The sequence below is a fragment of the Fulmarus glacialis genome, unplaced genomic scaffold, assembly GCF_000690835.1.
Source record: "Fulmarus glacialis isolate BGI_N327 unplaced genomic scaffold, ASM69083v1 scaffold10531, whole genome shotgun sequence".
Lineage (NCBI taxonomy): Eukaryota > Metazoa > Chordata > Aves > Procellariiformes > Procellariidae > Fulmarus > Fulmarus glacialis.
The window spans coordinates 68,890-82,630 of record NW_009193413.1 but is presented as its reverse complement, the minus strand read 5'-3'; the positions used below and the strand labels follow the sequence as shown (position 1 = coordinate 82,630).

General features: G+C 39.0%; 1 protein-coding gene across 1 annotated transcript in view; it reads right to left on the bottom strand.

Moving 5' to 3' along the window:
- The window catches only part of KIAA1549 (KIAA1549 ortholog), a 74,030-nt gene that overhangs the window by 44,907 nt on the left and 15,382 nt on the right, over window positions 1-13,741 (bottom strand). The window contains exons 6-7 of the mRNA XM_009587445.1: window positions 9,289-9,348; window positions 6,531-6,676 (exon numbers count right to left, since the gene is read on the bottom strand). Of these exons, the coding sequence (XP_009585740.1) occupies window positions 6,531-6,676; window positions 9,289-9,348 (206 nt within the window). The remainder of the gene's footprint in view (window positions 1-6,530; window positions 6,677-9,288; window positions 9,349-13,741) is intronic.

The following is a 13,741-nucleotide window of genomic DNA, read 5'->3' as shown; positions in this document are numbered from 1 at the left end:
GCATTAATCGGTTAGTAGGAGCTACTGAGGAGATTCGTGTGATTGCACTTTTCCTTCTCTAAATACCTACTTTGACTTTGCTTTGTTATTCATAACACACACCTCTGTTCCAGTTTTTCCAAATGTTAAGCAGCTACACAGGCAAATATTCTGTTAGCTTCAAATAGAACTGTTTGCTCTTCCTCAGTGAGAGCACCTGCACAGTCACCTTCATCCACCTTTCTTCAGGAAGGAATGTATTTGATGCTGTGGGAAGCAATTCTTCCTACCTACTTCTAAAAACGCTAATAATCAAAAGAATGCATGCTATGAGGAAGCCCTGTGGATACTCTCTAACCACCAAACATGTACATTGCATTTTTGAATTCCTGTAAAACAATTTTGAATTCCTGTAAAATTAAATCTTATATATAATAACTCTCCTCTGTTTAACCATTTACATGTAATGGTGAGCACAACCTAGAATTAGGCCAAACAAATAGTTCCTCTGGAAGGAATTGCCACAAATAGAGCAATATGTTTAGCTTCCTTCAGAATTATCCTTTACTGTGAAGTACGTATTTAATAAATTAGAATCTCAAATACTGCCCATAGGCTTAAAGTAAAGCAAACACACAAATGTTTGCATGTCTGAGGCTTACAAAAGCAAAGCTTTATACTTTTTTCTTTCCTAGTTTCCAATAAAACAATCATGTTGAAGGAAAGTAGTGCAATGTTCTAGCTCAACAAGGATGATGGTCTTTGGGGACATCAACTCAACATGTCCTAAAAAAGCATTTCCCAGGAGCGGTAACAGCAAGGTATATAATAATAATAATAATAATAATAATGATAATAATAATAATAATAATAATAATAGAAAAAGAAAGGAAAAAAGAGAAAGCACAATTGTCATGACAATCTTCTAGGCCAAATCAACAGAAAGCAAAGAATAATGTTCAATGTCAGTCACGTTTGGTGTCAGAAACAGAACACCTACAAATAGAGCAGAAAAATGTGCAAATTTCTGAAACACAGCAAGACCTGCTAACAGGAGCCATTAACCAATGCTGCTTCTCATCCTGAATGCTATTCATTCTTTTACCAGCTAAGGGACAACCAATCCCTGACTGAAGGTAACAAAAGAGTATCAATAAATAAGGTTTCAACACACATATTCAGCAGCTGTAAGGCTGAATCTGGTTTTACAGAACCCAGAAATATCATTAGTTAACATATGTCCCCAGTTTTGTATTTCTGCTTCAGCTGGGCTGCCTTCACGACAGCCTGGCCTCAGTGCACAGAGCAGCAGGGTGTATGGACTGGTATCTGCTTTCAGCACGGATAAACCCTTCCTAAGTAGCGCTTAACTCGCATGGAGAGCGAGGGAGTTGAAAGGCCACACGGGACTGAAAGCCAATGGGTTCTTCGCTTCATTTTATGAAACCTCTCTGTGTGTAACAAAGCTACAGAATCAAAGAAATTTAGAAGATTCTTATATTGAATCGTCATACATTTTATGGCTTTGTGGAGTACCCAAAAAGTACTATAATTATATGTGTGTTATACACACAGGGTAACAGTCAGAAACTGGCTGAATGGATTAAAAAAGAAACTTCTCCACAGCTGCCTGTAGAAAGGGCAGAGGGGAAGGGGACAGATTCCAGTGCAAGTTGCCACAACTGAAACAATCAATTTTAAAACAGAATTAAAACCAACAATGTATGGCTCCCTATGCTGAGGAACAGTCAGAGGGGACATAGGAAGAAGTAGCTGGAGCTATTTTAGCACAGTATAGAGAACACAGGAACGAGCATGAAGAAATCCAGTGGAGGGTGGAGGTGCAGGCTGCTGTTGAACAACTAAGCCCACTGTTTTAAGAGAAGTTTTATCTGAAATAATTCTTTCTGAATATACAGCATTTTATGAGTGCTCACACCACACTGAGGGAAGCTGCAGCCAAAATTTCAAATCCAAGGGGAGATGGTTATGGATTTCTATTCTGGGAAAGCTGATGGCTGAGCAGGGTATTCTTGATGTGGCTATGAGACACAACTGGACTTGCATGTAAATCCAGGAATTGTGACAGTATCTGTACTTCAGTTTTCATCTCTGACACACTGGTTCACTAAAAAACTTTTTTTTATTTTAAACTGATCTCCGAGTTTGCTGCAACACAGAAAATGGCACACTGGATCTGAACTGGTTTTAAGTCTGTTTATAAAATTAAGGTACACAGCCGCTGTGCCCATTTTTACACAGTTTCTGTATACTAAGTTTTGTGCCATTCTGCTCCAAATTATACTCTCTGTGCAGCTTCAGATTGATTTTCTCTCATATTTTACAGAGGTGTCTCTATCCTTGAAACTGCTAAGAATGCAAGCAGAGGCAGAAATGGTACTTTCCAGGCATCCCATGTGTAAGTAAGCATTTAAGCATTTTGCACTTATACTTTGGCAGTGAGAGGTGACATAGGGAGGAGGAGATACAAGAATTTCAATACATGGGAGGCAGAAAATGAAAAAAAAGAAAGAAAAAGAAAGAAAAATAAGAAAAGACTAATTCAACTTCTGTGTACAGAAACGATACCATCTTTGTTGATACTAGATGCACATTTAACCTCCACAGAGTAAAGGCTTAACTGTGTTCAGGTGTCACTAAATTTAATTTAAAAAGTGTTTTCAAGAGAATATCATAGGTCAGTGAGCAGAGTTGCCTTGGTAACCAAATCTAGTTCATAATTTAAAGCGGGGAAATCCAGGTGGTGGGCAAGCTCGCAAGGCATTTGCAGAGTGTCAGTCAGCCAGTGGGATGTCCCAGGCAGCAACCCCGTCAGGAGTAAGGAATCCCCGGGTGAACTGGTTCAGGGTTTTGAAGGCACGAGCATTACTTAGAAACAAGCAAACATGCAGGCATGCAATCTCCAAAACGTATGTATGAAGCTTATTTTCCTGTTTTCACTACATTCATCCCCTAGGGGAAGAGAAAAAAAAAAAAAAAGATTCTGCTTTCTGCCTTATTAAAAGTAGGCTTTTAGTGTCCAGGCAATTCAATCAAGTTTCAGCAGACAATGCAACATAAAACAGGTGAAGCAGGCATTGCATGTAACCTGTCCTGGGTCTGAGAAAGCTCACAGGAACCTCTCAGGACGGGAAATGGCGGTGCATCTTACAGGCAGCCAGCTTCCTCCTGAAGTGTTCCGGCGGGGGCTGGACAGGGCAGCACTTGTTGTCACAGCATCAAACACTTACCCGCTTTGGCGGACCCTCCTCGCGCTGAGCTGGGGAGACCGGGCAAGTGAACTGAGAGGGCCAGGGTGCTGAAGGCAACGCTAAGGAAATTTTCTCTTCTAGCTTGCAGAGGCTTGGCCAGCCAAGCAACTGGCTTGCCAAAACAGAGGTAGGCATAGGCTGTGGGCAACCTGACGGAGGGGCCGGTCTCTGCCCGGGGCGGCCGTCGGAAGGGCAAAATTTTTTCGTCTGAGGAGAAGGTGAAGTACAGCAGTCCCCAAAGGCTCTATTTAAAAAACCTAAAAACTCCCAGCAAGACTGGGCCTTTATTCAAGATTACACACTCGGGAGAGACACATGAGCTGTCAGTAGAAAACCCAGACAACGAACATCTGCCTTAATGAAAAGCTCAGTTCAGTCATTATGTCCCCTTCATAGCTACTACTTTCTCACACACATTACAACTGCAGTGTTGCCTAACGTGCTCTTTAAATCACAACATCGTTCTTTTTGTCACTTAGTAGAATCACCGTTTTGCTTTCTATTAGGTTTAAAAGACAACGCACGCTGAAATGAAGGAAAATTAATTATTTTTGTATTAGCTCCTGGTGTATTTTTAAACTACAATTAAGCCATTTAATTCCTCAAAAAAATTAATGAGAATTGAGTTATCATGGCAAACTATTGACAAAATATAGCACAGGGCCTAGCCTCTGCAGATGCAATGCAAACTGCATTAAACATATGCCTTAAATTTGCAGCAACAGCAGATACATATTAAAAATATAAATGACTTGCTCTGTGAAACATTAATATGAGCGTTACACAAAAATGAATGGAACTATCTCATATATAACAGTCAGGTGTGAGGCTTCAGAGGTTTTTTTGTATGTAATGGTTATAGGCTTTTTTCTTCTTTTATCATGGAGTGCCACCTGTTAACAGCACAGACAGGCAAACAGGAGGGGAAACCATGCTATTTGGGCACCCTAGGTAGTCCAAAGCTCTTATTCAAAGTGTCTAGATTTAAAGAGTAATTTTTAGCATTCTTAGATCCTAACACATGCCTTTAGAAATGAAATCTAAGCCTCACAAGTATCACTTCTATTTTCTTAGTATGTGAAAGGAAACTAACATGCCTGCAGTAACACTCACTAATTGCTTCACCTTCTGACCCACAGTCCTGATTTTCCACAGAGCTTAGAAATGTCACATTTCAATACACTATAAATATCTTTCACCTCAGGAAAAACTCTGGTCTATAGGGGCTCAGCACAAGTGAAATGCGTGTCTAGTCTTTCAGGGATATATGCATGTCCTGCTAATAAAAGTATCCAACACTTCGGTGTTACTGGCAGCTTCTGTTCTTACTTTCATTATCCTAGCAGTCACTGGTTTGTGTGCAAGGAATATATACGGGAAAATTTGAATATAAAGCACAAAGAACATTAATAGCTCTCCCTGAAGACACAAACAGATGCATATATACAACACACTTCAAACACAGCTTATAAACTTGGCTAGGAGGAATAGAATTAGCAACAGTAAAACTGAAAGTTTTATTGCAAATGACTACGGACCAGATCCTCAAATGACAGGGGAGCACCCTTGAAAGAAATTGTCCTCCACTGAGAAGCCCACTACCAGATGCATCACTCCAGCTGCACACAATAGCCTCTAAGGCTGTCTCACCTACCACACAGCTGAATATCCTGTCAAAGGAAGCTACCAAGAAGCTATAGAACCTGATGATACCTACCATTCCCGTGCAGGAAAGCAGGACACCTATCACAGACACCTAGCAGCAAGGTATCTCCTCAGCCTTCCTTCTTCCACATCTCCTTTATTACAGTGCTAACCCTATCGAACAGCGTTGGCTGTGAGCAGCTGAGAAGCCCTGTGTTATGTGGGATGGTATGGATGTGTTCACTGCAACTAAGAGAATCCTCCACTGCCCAAAGACAGCCGTTTGCAGACTCTTTGCACTAATTAAGTGGCATAAATAAGCAGCACTGTTGTTTGGAACATAAGACGCAGACCTCATCTTATGTCCCAGTAAGTAACACAAAGTCGTAAGAAAAACACTTTATTTTCACTTTCCAAAATACTATTCTTTAGCTAGAAAGGACCTGCTTATAATTTTGTGCATGCAAAAATAAGTTACCTGAGCTTTATTATGTAAAATAGTAAAACCATAATCTACACATACACATTTTATAGGCTGTGGTATCTTTGCTAGCAACATAAGGAATATTTGTTTAATTTATATGCAAAGGGGCGACCTGAGGCATAAAGAACAAAGTGCAGCAAGAGGTGTTGGGAATAGAAGATCTGAAGCAGACATCTATTTACAGCAATTCAAAGCTGCACAAAAGAAAAACAAAATAAAATCTCTATTACTGAAACAGATGTTTCTGAGACAGGAAAACAAAAGTAAGAAAATCCCAACATCTGAAAATGTAAGTGGTAGCAGAAACTGTAGGATTAAATTAAATAAAGATAATAGGTCTGAACTACTAGAAGGGCATCTGTGAAGTAAACCAACTGTCGATGAATTAGCTGGAAAAAGTAATTTTTGAGAAGATGAGCCACTAAGAAGTATTTTGGCTTTCAGTTTGTTGAACTGACTAGAACGAACGCATGTGAGGATTTAAAACTTAAAATTAAATATCCAAGTCTTCCTGGACATTATGTGAATAATTCCACCTGTGACAAAACTGTAAAGCAGCACTGGAATCCAGATAGCAGAAGCTGCCATGTGTGCAAAATTTGACATGATTAATCATTCTTACTCGAAAGCCATTCCTGTGACCAGGAGTACTGTGACAAATAGGCAGTTAAGGGATAGAATATACTTCTCTACTGCTGCATCAAGCTGCATATGATTCTATTTCATATTTCCACACCACCACCAAAACACCACAGAGAACTGTAAAGTAGCTGTTCTAGCAGAGTACTTTTTTTGACTCAGATGACCATCCCGTCTCCTTTTGCTAGGCACCTCGTGTAAGTCAGACAAGATAGCAAGTTTTTAAAATAGGATGTTGGTAAAATAATTTTCAATGTAGTTTTTAAGAAGTCATTGGAATTTTTTTGTAGCCACTTAAAATACTCAGCGGTTTCCATTTGTTATGTTTAGTTTAAAATACAACAAGGTATCCAAAAGAACCATATTTTAGGTGCAAAACACAAGCACCATCAACTAGCTAAACGTGATACATGCTTTTGAGTTATCTTTCTCAACTCAAAACTTAGAAAATATTAACTTACTCAATAATTTATTCCCCTTTATTTCTTCCTCTGACTTTGAGCTCTAAATACCTGCACAACGTTGCTGCCTGCAAAACTGGCTCGTCTCCATATCCGCCCTCTGGCCAAAGCCTCGTTTAACAGGTGAGCAAGTTTCCGCTCCATCTCAGCCTGAAACACTTCCTCCTGAATTCGCTGGTCGACGACACCCAAGAGAACTACATTGCAGAGAAAGTAACCCAAGAACACAAATGAATTAGTAAAAGTTTTCAGTGTCTCTTCTGCAACTTCAATTACAAGCTTTGAGTCACCCTGTGACATCTCACAGACAATTCAAGAGCAGCTGTATTCATATCGGAATACTGCCCAGTTCAGCTGGAGGTTACATGTTGGAAAGGAAGACATTGGGTGGGAAAAGGTTAAAAGAAATAAATTTAAAAAAAAAAAAATTAGGGCAGAGGGCATTTTTGGAATCTCAACCAATCTAAACAGACCCAGGATATTGAAGAAACAGTTTCAAGTCTAAAAAACCATAAACTTATGAGCATTCAATCGATTGTTTAAAAACAAATAAAAGAGAAAATTCAGTCCAAATTGTCTGCCGCAGCTACTTTTAGTCAAAATGTTGTGTTCGGAAGTGATACAGTGGTGGAGATGGGCAAGGCAAGGATTCAGAATCAAGGAGAAAAAATAGGAGACCAGCAGCACATGAACAAAGTTATGTATTCCAAGTGCATCTTCCCTAGATAAGATTAACAATCTTTATCACAGCACAAAAAAACCTGATTAGTAGCCCTGCCCACTTTACTTCCCAACCCCAGGTACTCCGGGTCACTGGGGCAGCTAATGCTGAGAGGAATCCCTGAGGAACAACGCATAGGAAACATGAAAAAAGTGTGGAACTTTACTAACAAGATGGCATCCAGTAAAAGAGAAGTGGAGTGAATGGAGCAATAGTCATTCAAATGACCTAATTAAACAACCCTAAAGGATAGTAAACCAACTCACCGTTGACTGCAGTGAAATAATTCTGTTTTCATTCCTGAGGCTTTCCACTACAATGGTGTATATTTTTTAAAAGTCCCTTTTTCAGTAAGTGTTTTCATGGGGTTTTTTTTGAAGTGTGGTGCTTAATAAAAAGCCATCCAATTAGATAAAATTAATTAAATATAATTTTAATTGTTTTAATTTTTAAAACAAAAATACTAAAACCACTTTTTCCATTAAAAAATTTTCACTGCAGATGTCAGAAAAAGGAAACATTTTCATGATTCTTCACAGAGATCAACAGCATTTGCCTTCTAAATTCAATCACAGACTAAGTATCACAGAATTAAATGGCAAAATAAATAGACAGTGGCCTAAGGCTATTATATACAGCAAGTAGAAGACCGTTCTTGCCTGTGTATTGAATTTCAGTATCAATGAATTATGCTTAATAGCATGAACTGTATTCTACAACTGAGAGGGACAGCTACAGAGAACACTGCATATCCCAACGTTTTATGACTACTGGGATATATGCACATATATCTGGGTAATCTAATATTAAAAACCTCATCTTTATGTGCATAAATTCTATCATTTTCCTATGTCATGAGTCATTACCCTTACAATACAATATACAGACTAAAAGTACTGATCCAGCCAAAGTCTACTAGCTCTTCCCAGGCTGCCTGCAAGAACTAGGATTACAAAAAATTCCTCTACAGCAAAAAAGGTGCTGCAATTGGCTTTCAAAATCTCACAGCCTGGAAGCTTAGAAAAACCCAAGGGGACATGATTTCAGAGCTGGAAGAACTTCTTCTTACTGCAGGATCTAAAGAAACTTCCAGCAACAACGGACAAAGCAAACCTAAGGCTGAGCAAGAGAGTGTGGGAGTGTGACCAAAAAAGCCAACATGAATCTCTATGGAAGGATGACATTGGATGTGGGATATGTCCCACATGTAGCTTCTCTCACGTTACTGAACAGGATCTGAAATTTTTCATTTTTCTTCTCTAAAACAAACTGTGTGGGCTTCAGAGATTAGGCTGCAACTTGGTTTCCTGCTCAGAAAGTAAACTGGGTCACTGGTGAGAGGAGACAGGGATACCTGAAAAAAAAATAAGTCTATACTACTGGTGAACTACAGGTGGAAAAGTTGTGGGAAGACAAAAGTGTATCCAGTGGGGCATCTGCACCTTAACAGCAAGTTTGCTAGGCATAGCCTAGTCACCGTTCAGGCTTTCTGCTTAAAAGAAGCAGGTAGGACCTCTAGCGTGCAGGGAACCTCAACAGCCGTTGAGCTTCTGAATGTGACAGCTCAACCGTATCTGTGAATTATAGAATAAAACATCCAGATCTGCTGTGAATGAATCAGAAGAGATCAATGAAATGTGACGAAACTCCTTCATGTACTTGGAATGTATCTATTTTCATCCTGTTTTATTCCTGGCACGTTTTGTTAGAAAGTGCCACAAAATAAAATTTTAATTTTCACTTAAAGTAAAATAAAAACCTAAAAATCAGTGTGGTATACTGACAGCATGCAGAATAGATACTTTACGCCTGACAGGGTAAGTTGTCTCACTAAGAATGAACTGCTTTATAGACAAAAACTACTTTGTGCACATTATCAAGGACTTGCAGTAGTTCATTCTAGACCCGGGAATTACGTTTCCCAGATATTCCAGGTCACTAGGCCTTTGGTTTTAGAATTTATTCAGCTCAGGCACGTTATTACCTCATAAAAATGCGGCACCTCTAAGCTATTGATATTTATCTAGGCTAGTTATCCTGCTAACAAAAAAAATTGTACTCTTTCTTACTCACAGAGACTGTACGTACCTGTTCTCACCCAGGAAGATTTCATCAACTGAGACACATTAAGCTTAGGATAATGAAAGGCTGAGGGAAAAACAGAATGGAGGAAAAACATCCATAAGAACAGTATTCTCAACAACATACACAAGAAAAGAAGCCACTTCATAATTTATACTGTCAGTAAGCATCTTATTTACACAGACATATTACTACTCCTGAGGCCATGCAGACACAACGCTAAGGAAAGTGCTCCGAACATACACTCCCGAGTTCGTCTCTGAACAAGAAGAAGCTAACTGAAGCAGTTAGATTTATTACGTGGAAGATTTCAAGCTGCTGTGCCGAGGTCATTGCTCCTAGAAATTTAGAAGTTCACTGACTGAATTGTGACTCTCACTGAGCTAGCTGCAGGATCAGATGTTTTGCTCAAAGGGCAATGAGGCAACTCATGAGTGTCTTAGAATGAAAATAAGACCTTCTCTGAAGCAGAAGCTACATGGAAACACTAAAGGTAAAGCAGAAAACTAAATATATCTGATTTGTGTTCCAGACTTGTGCAGGGGGAAGCATTTAAAAAACACCACCTTGATAATTTTTTTTTTTTTTTAACAAAAATCACAAATAAATGCATGTAGAAACATTGCTGTAGACAAATCTCACGGCTTTTGTGTTTGGCTTGGTGGCTCCAAGCCTTCTTAATTTCTCAATTCTTCCAGAAAAGCTCTGCTCTAGAGTGAAATCCTTGCCCCAGTGAAGTAAATAAAGTCTATTTCCACTGACTTCAGTAGGGATAGGATTTTTCCCAAGGTTTCCACTGGAGAGCAGTAAAGACATGTTGGGAAAGAAGTGAAGACGGGGGCTGGGCCAACAGTTTCCTTAAGAGAAGTCTTAAGCTTCACTATGGCAGTAAGAAAAAGGAAGGGTCTTAACTTTCTCAAAATATTTAATCCAGATGCAGTTTGCTAAGCATTATACAAAGGTTAATTTTTAAACCATTTCATGGATAGAAAGAACGCAGCACATAACAATTAAATGACCTGGTCCATGCTAGATCAATTTAGAGCAAAGATGTCCTGTCTTCAGTTGTAGAATAGTTTGCCACTATTGCATGTTTCAGAGAAATAGAAAATTACCATTTTTCTAATTTAATTATGCAATAATTTGTAGAGTAGCTGACCTCTGACAGTATACCTAAAAACTGATTCTTTTGCCCCTTAAAAAACTTAGGAATTTTTCGTTAAGGCAAGAGCAAAAGAATTACTAGTTAAGTTGTACCTTTTATTTTCATAGATTTATAAATAGTCCTATGGGAAAAAAAAAGAAAGTTTTGTTATTCCACCTTTATCTCAGTAATAGCACTGCTAGCTTCAAGAGAACCACGTGGGAGGCACTTTTTGACTTACTATTCAGAAGGGTATCAGAATATGGTCCTTTATTCTGAACAGGAAACATCGTCCCTCTATACACTGACCAGGATGCATTAAATTTCCAAAACTCTCAGACACACAAAAAGCACGTCACAGTCTATTTAAACAAACACATTTATTTTTGGCGTCCTGCTACACAATTCTTCTGATCGTAGCTTTTAGATTGGAGTTCTACTTACTCTGGTCATGCAATTGTTTACTTCAATTTAGAAATACAACCTGAACAAAAAAGCATAAACTGAACTGCATCTGTTGTTTTTCCAAAGCATGGAAAGACCAAGGTAAGAAAATCAAAAACCTTCCAATGGCCGTAAAACTTTGAACTGCTGGCAGTTGTGAGTTTTTTCTTCTTTTAAACCAAAATCATGTTTTGCCTCAATACTTAATGTGCTCTTCACACTTTTTCTAATTAGTACTTGAAAATGATTTAATTCATGCAAATTGCTGGATGACTATTCACTTAAACTTTTCACGGAATTAATGAAATTTAAAAATAAAACAACTTGAGCAGAAAAACTTGACATTGAAAAGGAAGAAGTGCTGTGATCATTGGGTCCTAAAATCCGACGAAGAACGCATGAAATGATGGACTCTTCTGCAACCGAGACCATGCTCAGAAGTCAGAAAATCCAGGCTCCAACTCTTACTCCATAGGTCACTCAAGCGTCTCACCAACACACACGTGGCCAGATCCTGAGCTCAGCTGGAGTCTCAGCACTGCAGCAAGATCATATTTGCAAGATTTAATGATTAAAACCAGCATAGACTGATTGTTATTCTGAGAGGCAAGTTGGATAGACAAAATGCAATTATTAGTTAGATTGCAGCTGGTCTGCTAATGACTATAGATGCATTAATGAAGTAGATGCTATCATTAGAAGATTCTAACACGCAGCCCTGAAGCACCACACCACGTAACAGCATTGATTCAATGCTGACTGAAAAGGCGAAGGTTCACCTGGTCACCCAGAAACCTCTTGACAACAATCTGAAGCTCACCACTCGGGCAACAGGCCTTCGCCAGATGCTCCAACAAGGATCTCTCTGACCCTCTCTCTCATACAGAGACGTGTGGAACCATGCAGGACAGAACTGGTACCATACTGATTGTTCTTATTTCTGATAAATGGAGGAACAGTAATAGAAAGCATGGAGGGAATGCAATATGGAGGGAACGAGAAAGCATCAACTGAAAAATAAGATTCTATGCAAATATTGGGGTGCAGGCAATAGTAACACACTGTATCTGTTAAAAGTCTGATCCAAAATCCACCCAGACAAAAACTGCCAGATATTTTTGCAGTCTTTGGACTGTATCACATGATTTTATATTATGTTATTGGCCTCACAACATCTCCAAGATATCTGAAATAGATGCCACCCATCAAAGTGCTACTTATGGCACTAAAAAAATAGCAAGTTCCAAGGCAACTCTCTCTATTTAAAGCCATAATAAACCCAAAGAGATTTCTTCGGGGTAAGTTCGTGAAGGCCAATATTCCTCATCTAGTCCACAGCTAGCCTTTGCCTGTCCCTCACAGAAATCTTCCAGCCATAAAGAGATATGAAATATATTCTTTCCTATTGTTTTTAATAAACTAGCACCTAAAAACTGTGACTAGACTTGGTTTTCTTTCTGCTGACATGCAGTTCATGACCATCTAACCAGTTTACGATCTAAAACGTGAGCTGTAAGGTGGACAACGCAAAATAAGCATGCAGGAAAGTGTAAACTGAACGTGTGAAAATAAGCATGTTGCTGAAGTCACCCAGAAGTCTGTGAGGGAAAGAAAAAAGCTGTAAGTTTCCAGGCTTGACCACTCCAACAGCCCTATCCCTGCACAGAACAGTCCATTCGGTCAAACTAACAACTTTCGCGCTACTGACCTTGACTGTAAATGAGTGGAAAAAGCTGACAAAAAATTCCTGTCGTTAATGACGTACTGCACAGGGATAACCCACACAGTTAAAAGTATAAACAGTACATATTAGTTATGTGAAAAATCCAGTGAAAGGACTGTGTGTGAAAGGCAACGTGAAGTTAACGAGCAGCAGGGAGCAAATACATTCCTTCAAACAAGGGTCATATTTGGGATATCGAAGGCAAGGTCTCACTTCATGTAACAGTGTTGAGATACAGTGATATTACACAAGTAGCTTTTCCTCAGTATGAATCAACTTCAATCCTCTGCCAGCTCAGCTCACCTACAAATCAGTTCTTTTTCTTCAGATGCAGACTATAAAAGTTACAAAATCATATACAGAGCCCCCAGAGGGGAGAAAAAAAATTCACCATCAAGAGTATTAACTGTTACCGTGCCTGATAACTAAGGCACAAATGGCATAGAACAGTATGGCAAGAAACATTTCATATTTACATATAAACAATTTACATATAAACAATATCATATGTAAATTATTTATATGTAAATATATAAATATCCAAAATTCCCCCAAAAACTTACATTGAAAAGCAGAGGGTTGCATATTAATTTGCAAAGAGCAAAGCAGCTACCTATCTAAGGAAGATCTTCACAACACCTTCCCTGCTACGACTCCTCTGTAGACCGAGGGACAGCATGAAAGCAAGAGAGTTCAGGGCTTGGAAAACAAAGACATTTAGGCATCTTCCTGCCAAAGTAGCTTTGAGGATCTGGCTGTTGGTCGTCCTCAACAATCTGCTGAATAAGATGTCTCAAGAAGGATCTGCCCAATGCTGCTGAGCCTTTGGACATGATTTCTGGCTCTGAATACTGAAGATCTAAAATCCTTTGGCTCAAAATACAGTCACAGCAACAGTGCAAGAAACTATAGAAACAGCTAAAAATAACTGAGCCTGGTTGCCTCGTTTATAAAAGCGTATGAGCTACATTCATTTTTGTGCTTGCTGACAGACGGACCCATAGCTCTAACAAGCTGAGAAACTGTGTTCCCACTTTGCTGACTTATCAAATGGCATCATGTCTGGTGTTCCAAAACAGTGACTACAAATGTGCCAAAACACCATTGAGACCAAACTAGACAAGTTCAAATCAAAATGAGCTGTCCTG